At 50.9% G+C, this 24,088-nt stretch overlaps 7 protein-coding genes across 7 annotated transcripts, besides 6 other annotated features; 3 read left to right on the top strand and 4 right to left on the bottom strand.

The window, feature by feature from the left end:
* Nucleotides 1-19: part of a microsatellite that runs on past the window's edge.
* Nucleotides 1-19: part of a microsatellite that runs on past the window's edge.
* A 621-nt stretch (nucleotides 20-640) lies between these two features.
* Nucleotides 641-675: a microsatellite.
* Nucleotides 676-1,385: 710 nt separating this feature from the next.
* ACLA_035050 (putative MFS transporter) lies at nucleotides 1,386-6,868 on the bottom strand (the record flags this gene model as incomplete). The annotated part of the gene is made up of 8 exons (XM_001270727.1): nucleotides 1,386-1,573; nucleotides 1,644-3,476; nucleotides 3,536-3,768; nucleotides 5,701-6,336; nucleotides 6,400-6,527; nucleotides 6,580-6,593; nucleotides 6,653-6,703; nucleotides 6,757-6,868. The coding sequence occupies 8 exons, from the start codon at nucleotides 6,866-6,868 to the stop codon at nucleotides 1,386-1,388; spliced, it is 3,195 nt and encodes a 1,064-aa protein (XP_001270728.1).
* A 969-nt stretch (nucleotides 6,869-7,837) lies between these two features.
* Nucleotides 7,838-9,802, bottom strand: ACLA_035040 (uncharacterized protein; the record flags this gene model as incomplete). Its single annotated transcript, XM_001270726.1, has 1 exon — nucleotides 7,838-9,802. The coding sequence occupies one exon, from the start codon at nucleotides 9,800-9,802 to the stop codon at nucleotides 7,838-7,840; it is 1,965 nt and encodes a 654-aa protein (XP_001270727.1).
* A 994-nt stretch (nucleotides 9,803-10,796) lies between these two features.
* On the top strand, nucleotides 10,797-12,504 carry ACLA_035030 (UPF0016 domain protein; the record flags this gene model as incomplete). Its single annotated transcript, XM_001270725.1, has 3 exons — nucleotides 10,797-11,408; nucleotides 11,475-12,372; nucleotides 12,434-12,504. The coding sequence occupies 3 exons, from the start codon at nucleotides 10,797-10,799 to the stop codon at nucleotides 12,502-12,504; spliced, it is 1,581 nt and encodes a 526-aa protein (XP_001270726.1).
* An 84-nt stretch (nucleotides 12,505-12,588) lies between these two features.
* Nucleotides 12,589-12,624: a microsatellite.
* A 195-nt stretch (nucleotides 12,625-12,819) lies between these two features.
* Nucleotides 12,820-12,846: a microsatellite.
* Nucleotides 12,821-12,846: a microsatellite.
* Nucleotides 12,847-13,500: 654 nt separating this feature from the next.
* ACLA_035020 (telomere repeat binding factor family protein) lies at nucleotides 13,501-16,600 on the top strand (the record flags this gene model as incomplete). The annotated part of the gene is made up of 4 exons (XM_001270724.1): nucleotides 13,501-13,732; nucleotides 13,982-15,221; nucleotides 15,275-16,399; nucleotides 16,468-16,600. The coding sequence occupies 4 exons, from the start codon at nucleotides 13,501-13,503 to the stop codon at nucleotides 16,598-16,600; spliced, it is 2,730 nt and encodes a 909-aa protein (XP_001270725.1).
* Nucleotides 16,601-17,134: 534 nt separating this feature from the next.
* ACLA_035010 (WSC domain-containing protein) lies at nucleotides 17,135-17,875 on the bottom strand (the record flags this gene model as incomplete). Its single annotated transcript, XM_001270723.1, has 2 exons — nucleotides 17,135-17,517; nucleotides 17,584-17,875. The coding sequence occupies 2 exons, from the start codon at nucleotides 17,873-17,875 to the stop codon at nucleotides 17,135-17,137; spliced, it is 675 nt and encodes a 224-aa protein (XP_001270724.1).
* A 1,443-nt stretch (nucleotides 17,876-19,318) lies between these two features.
* On the top strand, nucleotides 19,319-21,126 carry cps1 (Gly-Xaa carboxypeptidase; the record flags this gene model as incomplete). Its single annotated transcript, XM_001270722.1, has 3 exons — nucleotides 19,319-19,659; nucleotides 19,714-21,017; nucleotides 21,068-21,126. The coding sequence occupies 3 exons, from the start codon at nucleotides 19,319-19,321 to the stop codon at nucleotides 21,124-21,126; spliced, it is 1,704 nt and encodes a 567-aa protein (XP_001270723.1).
* A 383-nt stretch (nucleotides 21,127-21,509) lies between these two features.
* On the bottom strand, nucleotides 21,510-24,011 carry gta1 (glutaminase GtaA; the record flags this gene model as incomplete). The annotated part of the gene is made up of 8 exons (XM_001270721.1): nucleotides 21,510-21,588; nucleotides 21,636-21,771; nucleotides 21,865-22,008; nucleotides 22,061-22,263; nucleotides 22,318-22,901; nucleotides 22,970-23,412; nucleotides 23,465-23,757; nucleotides 23,818-24,011. The coding sequence occupies 8 exons, from the start codon at nucleotides 24,009-24,011 to the stop codon at nucleotides 21,510-21,512; spliced, it is 2,076 nt and encodes a 691-aa protein (XP_001270722.1).
* Between the last annotated feature and the right edge of the window lie 77 nt (nucleotides 24,012-24,088).

Genomic DNA, 24,088 nt, shown 5'->3' with positions numbered 1-24,088 from the left:
AGTAGTAGTAGTAGTAGTACTCCGTCGTAATAACAGAGATTTCGAGACATTAATCATTATTAATATTCCATCTAAATCATCTCTCTTGCCTTTTCTCTCTCCAGTTTTCTCCTATGAATCTAATCCTATCAGTCTATCACAAATCACAAACCGCCCCAACCCGACCCAAATCCCAACTTCACGATTTCCCTGTTTTCCTTCCCCAGACTAGTTCCCTTTTGGGTAAACAAGGGGGTTCCTCCCGTCCCGTCGGAAAAATTCCCTAGCCTTTTGATTGGTCTACGATGCCGCCCGTCGAATCAAACGACGCATTGGGTGGATTGTGGGGCTTCTCCCCTATTTTGATTGGCCCCTGAGTCCTGACTCAGCAGCTTTGATTCATAATGATTAATGACACTAAAGTAAGTCCATGCAAGTGCATAAGACACTTCTCCAGGACAATGGATCAAGGGCTCGGAGCTTATCCAGTCTGGGACTCTTGAGTCTTGACTCTTGGGGAGGCGAATACCTAGGTATTGATTATTCCAATGGTAACATATCAACAGCCCAATGCATGATGATCTAATGCTGCTAACTAGACTACTGCTAGTCATGATCGACACTCTCTGCCACGCTAACATCGGACAGGTCGTCAGTGTCACTGGCTTACTGGCTTACTGGCTTACTGGCTCACTGCGGAATTTCTGATCCATTTGTGAAGCACGTCCCAATGTGGACTGCGGATACTGTACGCCTCTCCTTGTGATTTGGGTACCTACTCTGTACACAGTAGTGAATAATTAGGAGTCTATCTAGTCCCTGCTTCATGTAGTTTAGAACATGAGCCAGAGCTAGGGGTGGTAATCAAAATGTCAAAATGACAAAAATGACATGTCATTTTGCCCTTTTTTTTTTCTTTCTGACGAGGGAATAGTTTATCAGAAAAAGTTGAGAATCTTACGGAGTACTACAGATGCCATATGCTGGTGGAGAACTATCTAAATCTCATCTCCTACGGAGTACGAAGGTGTGGTGTAAAAGTATACGACAGTCACGTGATATTGTACATACAATTCCTGAATGATAATTGGCTGGAGGTGTGTGGGTCTGCCAGATAACTTTTTGCACCACACGGTCCACACCTCTGTACTCTGTACTCCGTACGGAGTACTCCGTAGTCAATTCTACCTACTGTGTAGTTGACTACTGGAGGTACAATTCCGATGACTAATCGGGGGCGTGTGCTGTGGCGAGTTCCCTACTGGCAGTCAGGCTGACGCAAACACCCCCATGGTCAGGACGTCTGCATAAACAGCGACCTCGGTACATAAAATAAAAGAATCGATCATAAAATATAATGCAATATGTCCAGGTCATCTCCTGTAGAAATGTATATACCATGGCCGTCAAAATTTTTCCATCAGGCGCGTGCGCACCGTCCACATGCGAGCCCGCTTCCCGTAGATGTACATCGGTATCGAAAATAGCAAACAGCCAAGCTGGATCCCTCCCAACGCAAGAAACACCGTCCGCGCGCCATTCGCGTCCAGCCAGTCGACGATAAATAAGGAGAACACCAGCCCATGAAACACGTCTGCATTCAAACCAGTCAGTTAGATTCCGTTCAAATGTCAACAACCCTGAGGAACAGATGGATCACCCACTCTTACTCCAGTTCAACGTCACCAACGCCTCCCCTGCGTATTGCCGGTAGCTGTCCACGCAGAACGTAATCGACGTCGTGCTGCCCAGGCAGCATCCAAACGAGATCAGCCCGAAGAAAATCGTCGGCACGATCCACGAGTCCTTCACCTCCGTGCTCCAGCCGAACGCCATCAACCCCGCCGTCGTCGACAGCCCGATAGGGATGGCCATTACCAGTCGGAACTCCGGTTCGTAGACACCGCCATTGCGCCGAGTCATATACCGCACAATGATATCCGAGACCTTGCCAGCCACCGCCGTCCCGAGGAGCCCACCCACGAATGGCGAGATATAGATCAAGCCCGTTTGCAGCGGAGTGAAGTTGTAGGCGTCCTCGCCTTGGTAGAGATGCGCCACCGATTCGGACAGCACGATGAGCCAGCCAACCGACAGCGAATACACCACGGTCGACCAGAGAACTGCCGGATATGCAAATAGAATAAAAGGTCGAACCGCGACTCGCCACCACTTATCATGTGAAATGCGTCCGTTCCACGGTCGGAGGTAGTGCGTGAACGGGACCTGAGGCTTCTCTCGGAGACGGTTGGTATACTGCTGCGCTGGGAGAAGCGGTCCCACGGGATCCAGCGACTCACTCCGGGTCCGGGACAGACCGGCCTGCCGACCACGTTCCAGATCAACACTCGGCGATGCCGTCTCACGTACGACTGCCGGTGCCGGGACTGGAAGGGACGTATCAGTCTCCTCGGTCACTGCCAGAGGAGCCACGTCCGTGGGATGGTCGTCAACTGCAGCCGCTTCGCACGCTACTATTTGGTCACGGTCCTCAGATCTCCTTTCCTTCTCATCATACTGATGTTTGTGCTCATCCTCATTTTCCACGAAGCCGACATGGGCCAGTTTCCTAGACTTCCTGGGCGCGGGCGAGACTGCATCATCCTCGACCACAGCATCCGCCAAGCGCTGATGCGGTGGCCGACCACGGAGACCATGGGACATCAACTCCGTGACGCTCTGTATCACGTGGGGCCGCTTATGCGGGCGACGAGGACGCGGTGTCCGATCCCAGAATGTCTCGGGAACGAAAAAGAAAAGCAAGACAAGACAAGACCCAACGACAATGGCGACAATCCAGAACACCCACTCCCAACCGAGTCTGCCAATGATGGCAGCACTGACCAGCGGCACCAAATTCTTGCCGCCCAGTAGAAGAAGTGTGTAGATACCGATACGGTATGCACGCTCATGCAAAAAGTAAATCTCCGCAATCGTGGCGGAGGGAAGACACTCCACAGGGCTCACAGCGATCCCTTGGAAAATTCGAGCAACCACCAAGCTTGGGTAGTTGGGCGACAGAGCACACCACACTGCCGACAGAACAAAAAGCGTGGCCCCGAGTAGATAGACCGGTCGCTTTCCCCATAGAATCGCAGTCGGGGACATGATGACGGAGCCAATCCCGAGTCCCAACATGTACAGTCCGGTAGTATAGGCGACCTTTTGGGTGGAAACACCGTAACTCTCCGCGACTTGGTTAAACCCAGCAGCCAGTACTGGCGTCATTCCTCCTCCCATCAAGCAGTAGAAGCCTAAAGAAAGCAGTGCAGCGTCCCGCCGCCATACGGGCCAGTTCAGCGGATCATTGACCGAATCATCTGGCTGAGGATTCAGGACGATCTGTCCGTCCGAAGTCTTCTTCGGTACGGGGGCTACCGTACGCGAGGACGACCGAGACGATGGGTAGTTTGGCAGAGACGACGCCGATGTTCGTTGCGGCTGGTGTCTCAACCCGAGCGGTTCATTGCGGTTTGAAGATAGTAGAAGTACCGTTCCTGGGGCCGGATTAGAATTCGGGCACATCACTTTATACGAGCGGAAACTGCGCGCATACCTGGTACTTCATCGGTGTGCTTATCGCTGAGAATCCCCAACGTTGACTTGGCACGATAGTTCTGATTACGAACAGACTCGGGATCCTCCATTTGTCTCCCTTTCCACGATCGGCGCCACCAGCCTTGCCCCTGCACACGCTGCGAGCCAGGCTCGGTCTCCTCCTCGACCATCTTCACCGGATGGACGGCGGAGGCTTCTTCTTTTCGCCCCTGGGGCTTGGATCTGAATATTCTGAAGCAAAAACACATGGTTAATCCTGATTCATCTACTTGGGTTTTCAAAAATGAAAAAATCGCAAAAAACAGCTAGGGGGACAATCCCACAAAATTATAAGCACCTGTCACTGCAAGGATTTCTCTGGTGGCAGCCAAATCTAGACAATGTAGAAGCGCCACGAGAATGCAGGAAACCGCTGCACACTGCAACAATCTAAATTTCCGCCTCGATGGGTAGCTCTAGAATCACGTTTTGAATGACTCGAAAATGCGAAAAAGCAAGACCCCCTTTCCCCTTTGAAGCTAGGGTTTAGATCATGATCTGCCAGACGAGACCAGAGAAATCACCTGCGCGACCTTGCTGACAGGCATTTTTTTTTCTTTTTTTTCAGGGAGCGGGAGCGGCAGGCAGAGGTCGGGGGATTTAAAGAAGAGTAAGAAGCACAAAGGAAGACCGAAGTAAGATGGACTGCGACGGAGATAAAGATGAAAAAGAATGGCGGACTTGGGGAGTCAGTAAAACTCGAATACAGAAGACGGCCGGAGCTCCATGCCCGAACCATCACGCGGATGAAGGAGTGGATGATGGCGTTCTGCAAGTAGCAAATCTGAGGCGGATGACAGAGTGGACTAGTGCCATGATCGCTGTTAGCCTGGTTGCTCTGTATCGTACGAGTATATCTTTCGGGCGGTGAGTGTCGGGGACCGCGGGGGTACAATCAGACCACCAGAAATTCGAGAGGGAAAAGAGGTTACATGATTGAGACTATACCTTACCTTGGCGTATTCTGGGCGTAACACTTAGATCAACTTAAAGTTTACCGCCTAATGTCACTCAGAGCGATACGTGAATAAGGCATCCAGGCCACGGACTCCATGGAAGGGGAGGATAGACAGGGATCGGCATGTATGTAGCAGGCTAGCAGCCCTCCATGACATTCCCACATATACAGCACGAAAGAACCTCCGAGACGTTTTGGCTCCTTTTTTTTTTTCCGTCTGTCAAGTTGTCAACATCCAATCTGGTCTTGGAACCGATTGAGGGGCAATGCATTCAGCCAATCCCAATGATAATGCAAGAAATGTTCGGCTGATGGTGGCACTGCTATTTCAGTCCTCCAAAACTCAAAGCATCAAGCCATACCGCTTGGCACGTAGGATGAGATGTCAACAGTCTACGCTGAGAAGATCCTCTCAGGCATTTGATTCCTTCTGTTGATGACGGGTTTCACTCATCATACCAATTCTGTGGCAGTACTGTCTCAAGTATAGACAGGGCCAGCAGGAACATGCCGCACACACGTTGCTATATGCGCGCCTGTGCTGTCCCATAACCCATTATTCTGTTTGGCGGCTTGGCCTGCAAGTTCCGGTATGAAGCATATAAGCGACATGCAAGAAGCCTGTCGAGTGTCGAGTCAATACACACACATCGACGTCTATTAATCTGACTCGACGGCCGATGCTGCACACTGTCGTCATCTTGCAGAGGGTTTCCGCGCGGAGGGCTCAAGAAGGTAAAATATAGGCTCATTGAGTGTCAAGTGATCCGTGGGAGAGACTGGGGAAATAGTATCTCTGTCATGGGGTAGGTATAAACTGGCTTATCAGCCGATGTCAAGTCAGTGATGATGTCTCAGATCTTTGCTTCACCAACGCCGGAGCCGCTGGAAAAATCCAATACAATCGTCGTCACAAGGTCATTGGTTTTGGACGCATGCATGATTCTCTGCATTGTGGGTGAGGGGAAAAGTGTTATTTCAATGACCCTAGTTTTTATAGTGACCGAGACCGAAATTCATTGTGAAAGAGGCATCTATACATTGTGCTCTATACATATACAAAAACAAGACCTCTATGTACAGCATTCGCCAAACCATAATCAATCATGGTCACCATCCCTTAAAGCGTCGATTTCACAGACTCCAGGTACCCCTGGTTCGCATACATCGAGCTTGCATCCCAGAGCATCACTCCTCCGAAGCTGGAGAATGCCTTACTCCACTGCACAACCTCGTGGAGCTGCGCAGCAGCGACGAAGCCAGATCTAGCTGAACCCGCGCTCGCCGGCAGGCCAATGAACACCTTGACCTGCTTATTCTTCGACTGGCTCTTGGCCCACCCATCCCACAAGTCGAAGTTGAAGGCTCCCTGCGGTGCCTTGCCAAACGCAAACGCATTCGCGCCGCAGAAGTTGTTGTAAAATTGCACCCAGATCGCATCAAAGGCGACTGCGCCGTTCAGCATTTCCTGGTCGGCCACGTCGGGGAAGACGCACTGTGGCGCTGCAGTGAGGAAGTATCTCTTGCCCCCGGCTCCGTCCATTAGACTGCGCAGCTGATTGGCAAAGGGGACCATGTTGGTGACTGTGGTCTCAAAATTGAAGTCGAACCCGTCGATGACGGCGTCGCCGAACGGTCGGTATGCGGCGCGCTCTGCCTGAACGGGTCCGAAGACTTCCCACATTTTGTTCGCGGCTTCAATAGCAGCAGCATCTGATGCGAAGCCGCGCTCGGATGTGGTGGCTCCACCGATAGAAAGAAGGATGGTTTTGCCTTTCTGTTGGCATTGCTTGATATCCTCCCTGGATTTGATTGGTCTGGTTAGTGCACCAGCATAGCACTCACAACCTAGAAGTGCGACATACCCAATTTGGGGACAGTTGAGCAAATTCGTGCCAGGATAGACCGTGCATCCGGCTTCCTGGTTGGCAAAGTTGACTTCGGGGAGAGCCCCAGCGCCAGATATCCGAGTCACGAATGATATTTGGAATACCTGCTGGCTGTTAGCATTTCTATATTACCAGAATAGGACTCGACTGCCATACATCAATGTTCGGATCTAAGAAGTAGTCATTAGCACTTGCTCCTGCCCACTCAGCCCATTCCAGTATATCTTACTATCACAATAGAACCCTAACCGCTGTTGACCTGTATTCCCCGAGTTTTGACCTAGACAGAAAGCGTCAGCATTCGTCTCAGAAGACACAATTAGAGGCCCATACCCCAATACACAGCAACAGTGGATGATGAACTGGTATCCAAAAAAGAGTATACATCGTGAAACAGAGCAGCGAAGGCTACTAATGAGCACAACAGGGTTGTATAAGAAAACATCTTCGGGGACCTTGCCACGAACTCTCCAACTACAGAAGCGTAGAAGCCAGCGTGGAGTATGAGTGCACCAAGCGTCCACCACAATCCTGAAGCAAACAATACAGACGTCGGAATACAGACCTTTATAGAGTATCTCGGTATCACTGAAACGGAATCTTTGTTGGATATCTATTCAGGTCCGCCCACGGCATACTCGAAACCCGAGCTGCGCCTCGTCCTTTGACTGCAACGACCCTCATTGTCAAAAGATCTCAACGAGGCCAGGAACGCCATTACGGGCTGGAAATGCACCTGCATTAGTCGATAGAGTATACGATCTGATGCAGAAATCATAATCTGTAACACATTGCGGATCCATGAAACCTGCGCGCCATCGCCGGGCCCCCAAGTCATCCTAGTTGTCAGCATTGGGGGCAGTTCTTCCCAACAGCCCCCAACTCGAAGACCGTTTTAGTGTTCCATTGGGTTTTAACGAAGAGGCTGAGAACTGCTCATGAAGAATCGATTCAAGGGGAAAACAAGTTCAGAGCCTCCTATAGAACGATGCGGGTCAACTACACATGTGCAAGATGGGGCCCTGTCGCTTGTTTCTCGTGGACATCTAGTCAGCCTTCTACAAAGATTGGGTCTCGTACCTATTTTCTTCCTCAGTTTTAACCACTCCGGCATGATCTCACGGGTACGGATGACTCGTTTCAGCCCTTTGTTCTCAGGAGGATCAACACTACCCATGATTCTAGACTAGAGTCTGATGTTCATGGCCCGTTCCTCAAAATATCCTCAAAGGGTGGGTGGCTCAGGCCACCAGCTCCCGTCGCATTGCTCCTGTTCACCTCCGGCCTCAGTCATTATTGGAGGCTATGTTAGTCCATGGTCAATCATTACATCGTGTTCTGCTAATTTTGAATTCGTGTTAAGGATACGGAGAGGATTTTGTTCATGTTATTGCATCCAAAGCCATCAGGCTAACTAATGTGATTCTCTTTGATGACTAGAGCCCACCCTTTGCATCGCTTCACATATGAGCCAGAAATCCAAATTAAACACGGGCTGGAAAAGGGAAATTCTTTCGAGTTTTCTGATTGCAGCCTCTTGCTTCGACGTGTCTCGCTTCGAGGGTCGAGCGCTGCTTTGATGCGAAGAGGCCACCTCTAGATCGCTCCGAGCATATACCCATACAACGTCTTCGTCAATATCACTGTCGTCGCTCTCTGATTCACTGCAATCACCAGTTCGCTTGTACTTTATTTCCCTGAGGTAGTCGCGCTTCGCCCATTCTTCCTCAAAGGAAAGCTCATACCAATGTCGGAGCTTTGTGATGGTTAAGCAACAGTCCATGGGGTCCTCGTCTCGCTCTTTGCCGTCCGTCATTATCGATTCGTATCCAACCTTGTGAAGCAGGATTTCTGCAGTTTCCGGCTTGTATGCAGGTTCTCCTACAGCCTCGGACTCCATCAAGGAGAGATCAGTGTCAGGCTCCAAGCCGGGAAATACCAGCTTGATATCTCGCGGCAGCACTAGTTTGATGAACTCGCGGGCAGCAGTCCGAGCGACTTCCTCACAAAGTGTTCTGCTTTTGCAGATCGGTACCACAAAATCAAAGATATGAGCGTCGCTTGTGCCTCCCATGACTGCGGTCATCTGCGGATACGACCACCGGCCTTGGACAAACTGCGAAAGTGTTTTTATTAACCCTCGCTCAGATTCATTCATCAGGCCTGTTTTGTTCGTTCGGACAAAGAGCAGAGGTCGGTGCACTAGGCTCTCTGCAGAGACAACTTCCGAGCATATGGCACAGCGATAGTCCGCGGAATCAAGTATGTATTGCTCATAGAAGCCCGCAATGCGACAGTAAAAGATCGCATCATCTGCCTCATTCATAGCAACACCGGGGAGGACCGACCCTGGCCAGGTCGAAGCATAAACCGAACAAGTAAGCTGACCGCGTCGCGGGGCCTCGCTAAGTTGGAGGCTCGGTCTCCCAATGTATACGGTAGCACCGATGGTATGAACGCTGGTGCTAGGGGACCCAGCTGCCATAGACGGGCTTCTCAGGTAGATATTTCTATCGTTTCCAGCTTCGGTCCTTGGGATATACTTTTTCGGACTGCGTGCAGATATCAAGCTCAGACTTGTCTGTGAGTGTGATTTTCTCAGGGCCTCGTCACCCTCTTCCAGTTCCTTAGGTCGGATCGTTCCATCCCGGATCCTCTCAACGTATGTTTGCAACATCTGCGTCGCAGACTGGTGACATGTTTCCCCCGAAGAACAGATGGGCACCGCCACCAAGCAAATATATGGTCGATCACTCATCACACCCCCAACACTCCAATCGACCTCATCTCGCCGTGTGAAATGCGCTGTGTGGGACGCCACCGTCGTAACCAGTTGATGCACTTCCACAAAATCTGATAGTTCGACATATCCATATCGCGTGGCGCACAGAGGACGATGGACCAACGCCTGCGCTGGGGCTTGTCCACAGACCGTGCAGGATCCTGTAACACAACTGAGTATCTCATCTTCAAATTCACGGCACAGGGAGGTCATCGCTTGAAACACAGGGGCATTGTCAGATAGGCCAGAACGCGGCAGGGAGAGGCGACTCGACACGCTCGTTCTGAATGACGCCTTGGAGGGGCTGTCAGCGAGAGTGTGGGAGAGCTCAAACACGCGCTCTGATGCCTTAGCGTTAAACCGTGCATGGTCCAGCTGAGGAGACGGTACGCTGGGGTTTCCAAAGAATACACTGAGCCAAATGGGTATGACTTTGGGGTCAACTGTTTGGATCGAGATGCCTGTGGAAGAATTGTTGCAACTAATAAGAGAGCCAGTTTCTGTCCTGAAGAGGTCTTTTCTGGGACTTTGACTCTTTCGTTTCCAGAGCTTCTGAGGCTCGAACGCGGGGGAGCTAGCATGTGGGAAGAAATACATTCCGTGAGCTGTAATATCGAGGAGAAAGAAAGGATGATGAGGGGTTGAAAGAGAAATTGAAGCGTTGTGGGATATGGAGAGGAAGCAGGTCCCTCGTGAATGCTGCTGGTGTTCATGGTTGTTAAGTGTAGCAGTTATGTCACAAGCTGTTCTATTGATTCCTCACTTAGTTCTCTTTATAGCCTATTTAGTACACTCATAACTGATATCATTCAGTGTAACTATCTTTACTTGCATTGGGGATGCACAGATGCAACTAAAAGATACTCCTCTCATGATGCTTATTGGTCCCTCGAAAGGTTAGGCTCGAAACCATTATTCTCATAATGTCAAGCATGTCAAAGGCAGCTAGATCATAAGGCTGAACGTGTCATGCTTATTCAAGGCGGATCACTGATCACGATGATACTTGACAGCCGTGTCTCGGCTTGCCAGTAAGATTCCTGGACAGAAGACAGCAACTGCATAGAGATACATCAGATGGGGGGAGAATGCCCTACTCCCACACAGAACGATAGTAGGGGCTTCCAAGCCTCAAAAGCGTCTCGAGGCATGCCCCTCATGAAGTTCCTTACCATAGTACTCCGTAGTCGAGACGTTTGCGGAGGATTATCCTGAAGAGCACGTGACAGGGGTATCGCCCCCTTTGCGGCCAGAAAAGGCAACCAGTCTTTTTCCAGAAGAAACCTCCATGATTTTCGAGATACCTTATTGTTCCCCATCCTTTTTTAATATTTTATTCTTTTCCCTTCGTACTCTTCGAAATTTTTGCTTTCGGATCCATTTCTTTGCTTCTATTCTCTTTTGCGCTCATATAATAATCGTGATCAATTCCTCTTCTGGTCGTTCATTCCCAGTCCCGCCTGTTTCTCGATATCGTTGCAACCAGGGACTCTTCTCCCAGCCCATCGTGGGCATTGAAGCCTGATTCTCTCATACTGTCCTTGCGAAGCGTCTAAATAATTATCAGCGATTGCGTTCGCACCCATCGACGATGCGGTTCTCTCTTTCATCGCCCCTTGTCCTCTTACTGTTGCCTGTCATTTCAACGACAGTCGCCGACTCTCTCCCGACCAATGGAGCTGCGACTGATCAGGTTCTCGCTCAACGTGACTCTACAACCCCCGACTTGGTCGTTCCAGCCATAGATGGACTCGCCCCCAAGGCTACCCCCAAGGGGACGCTGGACGCTCCGTTCGATGGGAAAGATGGTCGGCCGCACGCTGGTCCGTGGGTCGAAACCAACGCCGAAAGGGATCGCAAGAAGTCGGGTACAGCAAGCAGCGCAGACAAACTAGAGATTGCGACTCCTTCGGCAGATCATCAACACACGGGCCCCGACGGCAAGCCCATCCCCCACTCGAATGACGGTGTCATGGATGATAGGCACAGGACAGGTCCCAAGGAGGGGACTCGGGGGACGGAGGGCGGAGTGTCGGAGAAGGTGAAGGGTACTACCTCTTCCGGCGAAAAACTCCCCGATGGTCCTAAGGAAGCGCCTCCTCTGCCTCATAGTGAGCAGCAGAAGCTTCCGACGTCGGATCAGAGCGAGCAGAGCACAGAGGGGAAAGGCTCGACTGGTAGCGCGAATCTGGGAGTTCTTGAGGTACATTCTCACGCCGCTGATCCTCTTTGATCTCGATTTTTGACAATCGCTAACATCGCTCTATAGAAACCAGATGACTTGCCGGAGAAACCTCACGATATTCCCCTTCCTAAATCGCCAGCGGCTGTGAATGATCACCCTCTCGGCCTTAATGCCGACGGTAGCTCAAAGACCGGCGGTAAATCGGGACAGGACGAAATCGGAAGCTCGGCTTTCCACTCTCTTCTTTTCTCCTTCACAATGATTGTCGTCTCTGAAATTGGTGATAAGACGTTCCTGGTTGCTGCTCTCATGGCTATGCGGCATCCGCGCCTGCTTGTCTTTTCTGCGGCCTACTCTGCTCTTATTGCCATGACTGTGCTTTCAGCAATCCTCGGCCATGCAGTACCGACGCTGATTCCCAAATATTTTACCAAATTCCTGGCTGCTATACTCTTCTTCGTTTTCGGATTGAAGATGCTCAAGGAAGGCAGGGAAATGTCGCCCGATGAGGGTGTTGGTGAAGAAATGAAGGAGGTTGAGATGGAACTCGAGGAGAAAGAACAGGAGCAGCTACGCAAAAGCCGGCGCCGCTCCTCCATTACTCCCCATTCTTTGGAATCCGGCCGTCTCAGCGGCCGTCGCAAGTCTCGCTCATCCGTCAACCGCTTCCCGTCGCCTCCCGAGAGCATTTCGTCGTCTTCTTCGCGGGCATCTTCCCCTAGTGCTGGTCGCCGTTGGAGCGACACGCTGAACGGAATGAACAATCTCTTTTCCCTTCTTCTCAGTCCCGCATGGGTCCAGACCTTCGTGATGACATTCCTCGGCGAATGGGGCGATCGAAGCCAGATCGCGACTATCGCCATGGCCGCGGGACAGGACTACTGGTGGGTGACGGTCGGCGCCATCAGCGGCCACGGTATCTGCACCGCCGCAGCGGTCATTGGAGGTGCCGCTATTGCTGGCAAAGTCAGTATGCGAGTCGGTATGTGCACTATCATTTTTTTCGTGACTGTTTATAGAACTCGAACTAACATTTTCCGCAGTAACTCTTGGTGGTGCCGCGGCGTTCTTGGTCTTTGGAGTCATTTACTTGATCGAAGCTCTTTTCTACTAGAGAGAATCCTATGAGATGATCATCTCACGATAAACGCCCAGTTAAACGGTTGAATTCGATTGATGATTTTGGTTTATTTCTATAGCTGTAATGTAGTAGGGAGCTGTAATATAGTAGGGATTGCGTTGACAAAAGTACAACAACCACAGAGCTTTTCTCTTTATGGGAGCAGTGAACTTAATATACCATCATAATTTCTCCCTCATACCATCTCTTACTGTTGCGGGGTATGAAATCAGGCCATTTGTCATAGGAATAACGGCGGACTCCTTGTAAAAACAATGCTTATTACTATTACTATGGATTCTTGAAGACAAAAAAAAAAAAAAAAAAAAAAAAAAAGACATGGCCGAAAATTGAAAGAAGAGAGATAAGATAGCAAATTTCTCCGCATTGTGGGGCCATGGGAATAACATTTGTCCGTTCATTCTGACCGCCTGGAGCTTTGAACTGTCCATCGACATCCAGCAGTCCATTCGCAGCCACTCTCCATGATAGCCTTGTATACCCATATATATGACGAAAATGTCCTTTAACAAGGTATAGAAACCATTATTGACCTGAAATTAACCTATACATGCTAAAAAAAAATTATTGCGGAATTATAGGCGAAAATGGCGCCAAGACAGTTTGCTAGGGTTGAGGTTAGGTATAGGGTTGAGGGTTTGGGGGTAAGGGGTAAGGGTTAAGAATAGGGTTTGCATAAATATTGCTTAGATACTGCATAAAATCGCCTCAAGCATCGGAGTTTGATTACATAATGACCCTAAATCAACCGAAACCCTTCCGCACCCTAATTCCCACAAACTGGCTTCTTTCCCTCAACATCCTCAGTCAAAACAATCCTAACGCAAATCTCCAGCCTTTCCATCCACCAGTCATCATTTCTCATCAAAATTGACCAAAAATCGACTGTTTATACAACGATATCGCTCAAAAAGACACTCGAGCTCGCCCCTGGAGCTGCCGCCCCGCTGACCGCCTCAGGACCCAAGGATGGCGCGCCCACGACAACGCTCTACATCAGCCGCCCAGGATGCCCTGGCGGTTGGGAGCAGGAAAGAAGTTGGGCCGATGAAAGAGCTGATCTCTGGTGCGCCGCGGATGCGTATTACTCGGAGTCAAAGTCGTGAGCTTGAGTCTACGGAGCAGCGTGAGTCTGGCAGCTCTGCTGGAATGCCGGGGGATAGCTCCCGTCGCCGGTGGGGGCAAAACAAAGGCAGAATGAGTAAGTCGGGAGCGGCTTCCGTTGTCTTTCGTTGAATGCATTATTATCCTACAATGTTTTTCTTCCTTCTTTGTGCAAGAATTTTATTTTTGTTCGGGAATTTGTTTGATCAAGTTCGACTTCTGAAGCGCAAATGGCTGCCATGGTTGATCATATGAGCTTCGTCATGCCACCATTCCTCAACTTTTGCCATGTCATATTGTTGTATACTCTTGCGTCGTTGATTCTTATGTATTCTCAATTCAATAGGCCTAGGCGTTGTGGTCGAAGAACCGACTGTTCAGTCACCCCGGAAATCTGGTCATGCCTTTGGGAACCGATCGTTTTGGGAATCCCAAGAGGATACAGTGAACATCTCCGGGACCACTATCCTTCCGTCTGAACCAGACACCAACCTAGATCCAGATATGATGATTGAGACACTGCCAGATCTTCAGCGGACAGCTCAGAATGTCTTGGACTATCTGATCCCCAGCTCAGGAGACCCCGTCAGTATCGTCCATGCTGCTAAAAGGCTGGCGGACCCGAAGAACACGCAAAGCAAACGGCTCCAGCGCGCTGTGCCGAATCTGGCTCGTGAAGCCGCGTACTTTGGACACCAGAAATACATCGACGTTAAGCTGGTCAACCAGCTGCTCGCGCCAGCTCTCGAGAAGAAGGATGCACAGGTCGGAGAGGGCTGGAAGCCAGATCTGGTCCTTCATCAGGCTAACTGTGCGCGATTCGCGCTCGAGGTCCTGCTGGCAAATGCTGGCACGAATTCACCCAAGCAAGCCATCAAGAACTTGGAAGATATGTTTCCATTGCCGTTCATGAGTGGCATTGCAGATAGCAACGAGCAGAAGGCTGCTGGCGAGAGCTCTCTCAATAAGGAGACGTTCGATCTGGCTCTAGAGATTCGGACACAGTCTTTGATATTGGACCTGGAGAGACAACAACATGAACCAGAATTCGATCCTAACGCTATAGTGACGGATCACTTTTTCGAAATGGATGTGTATGACGAAGACGAATTTGACAGCAGCATAGCCCCGCTGCGCGGCTTCGGCCTTGCTAAATGGGAAGACTCGGATGGCCATCTTTCGGAGCAGTATAGGGATGCGATCTGTGACCGGTATAACGAAATTCGGGTTTACTTGCTAGATGCGGAGGACGGGATGGCCGTTGTTGATGAGCTGAGAAGCGGTTATCGTTGGCAAAAATTCGTTCTACGGGCTGCTCAATGGGTGCGCAAGAGAATCCAAGAGATTGCAGCGGATTTGCAAGTGCAGAAGAGCGCAGAGGTTGTGCGCAGTGAATTTTTTGCGAAACCAGAACCTCTTGAGCGTGTCACTGGTACTCCCCGTCCCAGTGTCACTCCTGTCGCGAAAAACAGAACGCCAGTAATCGTTGCTCCACGGGTCGAGCAGCGCGAATCAGTTGCTCCTGCAGCAGAAAATAGACTTACTACGGCGACTACAGAAGACCGGGAGCGACGAAAGTCAAAACCGTAAGTGCCTAGCCTTCTTCTCTATGCAGTTCATATGCTAAGCCCTGCTCTAGAAGTTTCCTCAACCCCACATCGCTTCAGCGCCTTATGCAAAGAAAGCGGCGGTTGCGCTTCTCGCTTGAGGCCCCAGAAATTCGGAGACAGTCAGACTTTGTCACATCGGCTGTGGATCATGAGAGCACATCGTTCACCTCGCAAAACCGTCGACAAACTTTGCCTGCAGTCTTGCAACCTAGGCAGGAAGCGCAGGCTGAACCTCGTGAGATATCCGCGTCCCCCGAAGGGTCTCCAACGCTGCTACCCGACGATCAGGATTACCTCACTGTTGATGATTCCCAGTTGAGTATCAGCGAGCACATCGGTGCCGGACTGGAGCGATCACATAGTCCTCCAGTTAACAGAGTCAGCCGAGAGCCTATCTTCAGCCAGCGGACACATACACCTAGTAGACTGGCTACTATTCCTTCCACTCAGGATATATTGAAAGCAGTTCAGGAAACTCCTATTCCCAGCCAACCAGTCGAGCGCATGAATCCACATATCCGCCCGGCCTTCATTGACCGTCAGGATAATGCGGAGCGCGTCTCACCAATCAGTCAGGCAGGAGACCTCCTGAGTGCCTCAAGACGGCGTGAGCCACCACCCTCCAGGAAAAGGGCCCGTGAAGTATCTGAGGACGAAGAAACAGACAGCGACGATGATTTCTCAAGCTACGGCCGGGCCATTGACATCAGCCGCAAGCGTGAAGAAAAGGCGGAGCTGCAGCGACACAAACGCCAGAGAATACAAGAAGAAGACGCTGACGAGTCTGCTTCTCAATTGCAGCATGGCTTGGAGCAGACTGCTCGAGGTGAGGAAGCGCAAGGCCCGCCTTCCACGGCTCCTCTGAATGATTCCCGTTCCCCGGATGCAGCGTCGCCTGCCGGACAGCCGTCCAGAACCAGTGATTATGGTGTGAGGACGATACTTCGACCTTCGAGATACAATCCCAGGTCGCGCTGGACGCCAGCCGAGGACGCGCGGCTGATCCGGTTGATTGAGGAATACGGTTGCAAATGGGCAGTAATCGGGCGGCAAAATGAATGTCAGCCCCCGCTGGACGGAGAGGCCAAATTCGTAGACCGCACACAAGTCCAGCTGAAGGATCGGGCACGGAATATCAAAATTGCTTACCTGAGGTATGTCTCTCCCTGCTTGGCAATTCGACCTCCTCTTGGTGTTGTCTTTTACTAACACTCGGCGGTAGGGAAGGACTGCCACTGCCCACGCACTTTTGGAATGTGACTATGGGCCATAAAGACTATGCCGCGCTTGAGAAGAAAGGCATCAAAATCCCGAATCTTCGGCAAGAATCTCTAGAACCATCCGCAGAGTCTTGAAGAAGGGTCGACCGACTTACCAGTGAACCTTTGTTTTGTATTAATATCTTTCGTTTCTCCTAGATCCGTTTTGGTCTATACCCTTGCCTCCTAGTGATAGACTATTGGCCATTGAATTTCATATACATTAATAGATCACCACTCTTAATTGTCGTGGTATTGGCTTTATTTAAAGGAATGTTTTCAAAAGGGTATCATCTAGCCATGATATGGTTATCTGTAGAAAAATGAGCAACCAGATTGAAATCGACCAGCGATTTCCCAGTTCGCACGCAGCAAGGAAAATCCAGTATCTACTCTCGTAGTCTAAGATCTTACATCATGTACACCGAAAAACCCCGCCAGAAACAAATAGGATACTGAGGACTCCGCACTGGGAATTGAGGTCAACGGTTTCAGATCCTGCAGACGAGTATCTAGAGCAGGCAAAGGTAATGGAATTCCCGGAACAGTCACATATTCACAGGTCAAGACACTTGTCTCGGTGGTTCTCATTCGCTGCTACGCACGCAGGGTGGGTAACAAGGCATCGATTTAGAACCAAGACATAGCCAATGGGACCAAAGCCGCCCCCAAAACCGAGCCAGCGCCTAGGATCCCTGCGGCCCCAGAGCTAGCGGATGGCGATGCTGCACTGGATGGGGCAGAGCTGGAGGACGCAGCTGTCGACGAGGACGCAGCAGGTGTGGCGTCCGCGACGCCTGGGTGCTTCGTGAACGAGGCGGACGGCGCGGTCAGGATGTCGGCGGGAATAGTCGCGGTGGAATCCATGCCCTTCCCATTCTGGCCGGGGAGGATAGCGGTCGCTGTTTGCACGACGGTCGGGTTGACGGTCAGGGAGGTGGTGTCCTTGGAGTTACCGTCGTTGGAGACGAGGGTGCGATCCGCCATGACAGTCCAGGTTTTGGAGCCGCCGCCTGGGGCGAAGATTAGTTCTTACTCATCTTCGGAGGGGGAGAGTTGCGGAATTTTCGTAAACGTACAGAAGTCAGCGGGATAGCCTGGGCAAGCCATATCGCATTCTTTGTCGGACACCCGGGTATCAGATGGGGGGAGGCTCTTCCCGCAGTAGCAATCACTGCCTTGGACGGCGGCCACGGAATTCTTCGCTCCGCATTGTTGTTCGCAGTATCCGATGGACATGTATGCAAAGGTAGCGGCCAGTGTTAGATCGCCGGGGCTAGAGAAGCATCCTGTTTGGTTATACGAAGCGAGAACCTGGGGCGAGAGAGTCGCAAGGGAGATGAGTGCGAGATTTAAAAGGTTCTTGGACATGTTGGCCGATGTGGTTCTGCAAAAGAGGGAGGCTCTTCAAGATAGTTTTCCGGATGCGGAGAAATAGGTAGTAGGTCGAACGAATGTTAAGACAAAACAGTCTGCCGGAAGATAAGCAGCAAAAGAAAGGAAGAGTGGGTGTTCGAGGAAGAATATATTGTTGAAGATAAATCCGAGAGGGAAAGGGTCCATTGGTTTATTTAAATACGACCCAGTTTGTAGATATGGGGGCGAGCTAAACAAACGCCTTGAATGGAGGCATCGATCAGATAATCCTTCCAGTTTCTGAGGCAGATGTCAGCATGCTGAAACACCACCAGAATGATGATCCCGATGCTCCCTTTCTCCAGATTCCGCAAGAGTTCGTTGCCAGTTATTTGATCGACGAGCCTCAACCTCTGGGAAGTGGCACTGTGGCAGACGGGCAGGGCGTCCCAACGATCCCCTTGCAACCTCAAAATAGCATTCTCATTGCTCTTTGTGTCAAATCGCCGTCGCTTAAGATCGTCCGTCGAGTTTCGGGGCATTTTTTTAGCGTCGTTTGACTCGTTTGGCCTGCAAGTCCGAACTAAATCCTTCGTTAGTGGGCTGGTCTCAGTGGATGATGTACAGGATCGACACACTATTGGTTTCTGAGACCACCAACATGATCACTATTGATTATCCATTATTGTCTGGTTCCATTTATCATGGAATTGGATGATGCTGAGACATGTGAGATGGGAATAGGATAGATGGGATGAACAGTTGATTCTTGGTATGGCAGGGTGTCGATGTCACGAGACTGCACCTGATCAAAGAGAAAACCGAGTACAACTTCATCTCTTCGCATCCTGTTTTCTCTGCTTCTTCTTCTTCTTCTTTCTTCTTATCTTGGATGCTTTATTTACCAATTACCCACTCACTCATTCTGGCTGCATCTAAGCCTGCCATCAATGAACGATGCACAACTCACCATGCAGCTCTAAACCGAACCAAGAATTCGATGAACTCTGCTAAAATTTCATAGCAAGAATCTATCGAAAGGTTTGCATCTATACATCCCTGATTTGGTGATGCCTCTCGAAAGGAACTCGACTATGCTTGAGTTTGAGAAAACGCTCAACCAGGGATTCCTAAAGTCAAAGCAACATGACTGAGACCAATGAGCCGGATATCCAAACAAAGATGCTTCTAACAGCAGCGTATATCGAAAAGGACCTGTTATCGGCGAACGGCCCAGTCCGCTTTATCCGAGTGTTGACCTATCAAAGATCGGCTCGGAAACTCTGCACAGGCACGGACGGAATTGTGTGCGGAGAAGACGACTGCGACGATCTTGTCGTCAACAGCAACTCCCACAAGTGATAAGACGGATTGCCCCGACGGCGCTCGTCTTTCATTTTCGTTTCTCGGTGCACTACTGTGTTATTCTTCCAGGCCTCACCCTCGAGAACAATAGAAATGCGTTCAATTGCACACATCATCCCCGCCCTTGTTGGGTTTGGGATACCATCGGCTATGTCATTCAGCATCCCTTCTCCGCAGCAGATCCTCGAGTCATTCTCAGGTACCGGCAACGAAATCTGTCCGCAGGCATCCAAGGTCAGCTTTCCAGAGGATGGACTGCTTTCTGCTCTTCGATTTGTCCAAGACGAAGCTGTTCGCTCGCAACAGGCCGAGCGTCTCTCCAAAGCTATTCAGGTTCCCACCACAGTCAATGATTACATGACCGATCCATACGACGAGGGGTTCGCCCCGTTTGTCGAGTTCCAGGAACTTCTCGAATCACTTTTCCCACTTCTGTATGCTTATAATATCCGATCAACTTATGCGATAAAATACTAAGGCGAAAATAGCCACTCGCGTGCTCGCGTAGATCACGTCAACAGATTGGGCCTTCTCTTTACTGTCAACGGCACAGATGACTCACTCAAGCCATTGTTGTTCATGGCTCACCAGGATGTTGTACCAATCAATGATCCATCGGATTGGACATACCCGCCGTTTGCTGGCCACTTCGACGGTGAATTCATTTGGGGTCGTGGCGCCAGCGACTGCAAGAACGTTCTGATTAGCTTGCTGTCCGTCATTGAGGACCTGCTCCACCAGGACTGGCAACCAGCCCGCACAGTTGTGCTTGCGTTTGGTTTCGACGAGGAATCCAAGGGCTTTCTCGGCGCCGGCCATCTCTCCGCCGCCCTAGAGCAGCGATACGGCCGTGACAGCTTCGAATTCATCCTCGACGAAGGTGGGATGGGACTCGAGACCCTCGGCGACAACGACGATATTATCTACGCGCTCCCCGGAGTCGGCGAAAAGGGATACATAGACATCGTCTTCGCCTTGGATGTCACGGGCGGCCACAGCTCCATTCCACCCCCGCACACGGGCATCGGCATCATGTCGGAGATCATCTACACGCTCGAGCGCCAGGACCTCTTCGTCCCCGTTCTGAACGACGAGCACCCTTCCCGCAGGAAGCTCGAGTGCCAGGCACGCTACTCCCCAGACTACGTTGAGCCGTGGCTCGCGTCCGCCCTCAGGTCCTCAGACCACGCCGCCGTCGCCGAGAAGCTGGCCGTCGCCCGCGGCGACATGTTCCGCTTCAACCTGCAGACCTCCCAGGCCGCCGACATCTTCCACGGCGGGATCAAGTCCAACGCCCTGCCTGAGAAGATCTCCGCGCTCGTCAACTACCGCGTCGCCCTGCACCAGACCCCCGAAGTCGTCAAACAGCGCGCCATCGACATCATCCGCCCCATCGCCGAGAAACACAACCTGACCTGGAGCGCGTTCGAAGACCCCGCCACCGCCAACGAAGAACCTGCCCCCAGGAACAACCACCTCGCCCTATCCATCCTCAGCACCCCCCTGGATCCCGCGCCCACCAGCCCGACCAACGTCAGCACCGACGCCGTCTGGGCCCGCTTCGCCGGCGTCGCGCGCACCTCCTTCGAGTCCGTCCCTAGCCTGAAGGGCAAGACTGTCGTGGTCAGCGGAGATATCATGGGTGGGAACACGGACACGCGCTTCTACTGGTCTCTGTCGCGCAATATCTATCGCTGGAGCCCAGCGCGCAAGGACGCAAGCGTCAATATCCACACCGTCGACGAACGCATGTCGATTGATGCCCATCTCGAAGCGATGGTTTTGTATTACAGTAAGTTGATGAAACTCTTCGGGAGGTAGAACCCGAGCTGACTGGTATAGATCTTATTCGATCCTTCGATAGCTGGAAACATTCCGCCGAGGTTGTTGCCGATCTCTAAATCACAGCTCATTAGTGCTCCTGTATCTTCGCGATCCCAATACAAGAGTATCTCTGCATCCAGACTGTTATGAGCTCAAAATGGGCAGGAGAACGGCGCCCATATCCAGATCTAATGGCAACCTCGACTCTTACGAAATCTACGTACCCTTATCTCATTTTGCAGACGTAAAACGGGGTATATTTGCAACCTTGCGGGGTGCAAGTCCAGCTATATATGTGCACCATGATCTTCCGGAAGGCTCGCTGTCAGGAGGCAGCCAGCGGCGACATAGACGGGGTCTAAGAATGGCATAAAAATAGACATATCCAAAATTCATACACAAGAATAAGCTCTCCATCTCCAAGTCAGACAGAATGGTAGGCGACGGAGTATCAGCCTGATCAAAGACCTTCCGCCAACAGCAGTAGGGCAAAAGCGCCCCCCATGACGGGTCGCGCGATGAAGACATTCCCGGGATAGCTAGATAATTAGCGATGTTTGTTCTCGGGAATTTCGTGGGAACTTACTCTCCGCTAACTGTATCATAAAGGTCAGTCAGGGCGCGGTTTGTAGGCGTTTCATTGATCCATTTAGCAAGCAACTGGATGAACATGTCTCGTGTACTCGGTGAGGCAACGGCTGCTGCGAACAGCTCCCAATCACCTGCATGCTTGTTAGTGGGCCATCCATTAGGGGCGAAGGAGAGTCATAAACATAGCAAGAAAGGTAGGGCGTGCGAGGTGTTCCAGCAATTACCTTTGGTATATTGGTGTCGTGTATCTAGCGGAACACCATACTTTTGCTTGACAGTTGGGTAAAACTCGCTCTGCATGTCATAGACACTTTGAGGGACCAGGTTCAAGCCCAATTCACGATCAGCAAAGAGGTTGTATAAAAGACCTGTTTCCAGTCAGTCACTGTTCTCAATGGTGGGCGACGAGAGCGGACTGACCATGAGACTCATTTGAACCATATGACAATGTTGTATGTGGAGGATTTGCATCGTGTGCAACGCCTAAATATTGCCATCTATTGATATAATCGCGGGCAATGGCGGATCGATTAGCAGCCGCATCAGCATGACCGGTGAGATTGCTGATGGCTGCCATGGCCTCGATACCAATCATTCCTTTCAGAGCCAGATTTGTTTGGTTCCTGCAATGTTTCGTTACGGAAAATCATAAAGTCAAGCTGGAGATCATCACTTACGCCAAGGGACCAGCAAAGTCATCCGTCGAGATCTGGTTTGCTGGGTAGATAGCGTCATCAACAAGGTATGTCGCCCATTGCTCCAGCATGGAGTAGTGATCTGAAAGATATTTCTTGTTCTTTGATTTGAGCGCGTACGCGAGAGCCATGATCACCATGTTGCCGCACTCTTCCAACGGCATTGGTTCATCGTTGCCCTGAGGATGGCCAGTAGCATTTGGATAGTGGGTTCCAATATCGTGCATGGCGTATGCGTTGGGGTACTGACCGGACTCTTGAAGTTCGAAGTGAGGCTTCATCAGGAGTCGCAGTAGCTCTGGGTTGGTATACAGGAAGACGGGGTGAGCAGGGAAGATGACGTCCACCGTGTTCATGTTGCCATTGGATGAGATCTCCTTCATGAAGAGATATGGATTCTCACTTGTACCAGCCAGCTGTGTTGCAGCAAAGGCCTGGCGAGCACTAAGGGACGTAATCGTCAAGTAGTCCTGGCCAGCTGCCCGGATGGAGTCGCTCGCGATCTTCTGATCCAGAGCCGAGGATATTTCATTTGCCTCTGAATAGTCGTAATGGAAGAAATTGAGCTAATCACGGGCGTTAATGAACAGCCGGATAGAGATGGCGATATACATGAGGACAGGAATGTACTCACAGCCGCTAGATCGTCATCAAAGTAGCTTGTCCACAAGGAGGGTACTGCCTGAGTGCCTTTGGGACTGCTGTATTGGATGGCTTCGGTCTGGGCGAGGCCAATGGTAAAAAGTGTATCCACTGGAGACGAGCCAACGTCACCCAGGTCCACTGCAAAGCCGAACACTGGCCAATTCTTCGAAATAGTTCGATAGTTTGCATCTTGCGAGTTGCTCAAGACTCCATTGGCCGAGAATGCGCCTCGGACATCGACATCAGGGCCAGACTGGTATGTCAGATTATCGTTATCCTCGGTTGCCCAGTACCAGTTACCCCATTCGGCCTGTTCCTTGGCTTCGGAGAACAGAAGCTGGTTTTGACGATGGACCTTGTGATATGCAATACCATCGTTGGTGACACCGTAATCCCATTCTGCGACAGCAGCACGGTCTCCCGACGCCCATTCTACAACCTAGTCAGCCAAGTGAGCTTAAGTATAGTGGACGGACGAGCTTACCAGCCGCGATATCGGAATACAATTGCACGTCGTGGGAGTCACCATCGATTGACGAAATCTCCACATGGAGGTAAGAGAACACCAGCGACTGCCTGCGCAGATCATTGGGAGTAATGGGAGACAAAAATGTCACTTTCATTTCCACTGCATCTCCAACATTGAAAGTGAAGATGCTCTTCGTGGAGGTGTACTCATACTTAGTCTGATTAGCAGTCGTCGTACCGGGTAGCCCCATCCATGTATAGACGGAGCCATCGACGCGGATTAGCCCAGCCCAGCCATTGACCTGGCCCCTGAAAGGTAATCGAACTGATTAGGCAAGTATTCTTACACATTCAGCTGCAATCACTTACTCCCAGAAGGTCGGCCATTCGCCAGCCAGATAGCCACCATTACCACCGTCACGTCCTGCTGAGAGCCATGTGCTCAGGTAAGGAGACTTTACCGCCAAAGGCAATGCCGGAGGCCTTGCCGGGGAGAACGTGGATACTGCGCCTGCCAGAGAGGCGAGGGAGGCGGCTAGGACACCGAGAGGAAATAGCTGCATTGTGAAGTTGTTTGGGAAAGGAACGATCAACCAGGAAGCATGGCCGATTTATGAAGAGTCCGATCTGAATCCAAAAC

Source organism: Aspergillus clavatus, genomic scaffold (genome assembly GCF_000002715.2).
Source record: "Aspergillus clavatus NRRL 1 1099423829802 genomic scaffold, whole genome shotgun sequence".
NCBI lineage: Eukaryota > Fungi > Ascomycota > Eurotiomycetes > Eurotiales > Aspergillaceae > Aspergillus > Aspergillus clavatus.
Note: the sequence above shows the minus strand (reverse complement) of the source record. Positions and strands in the feature narration are given on the sequence as shown.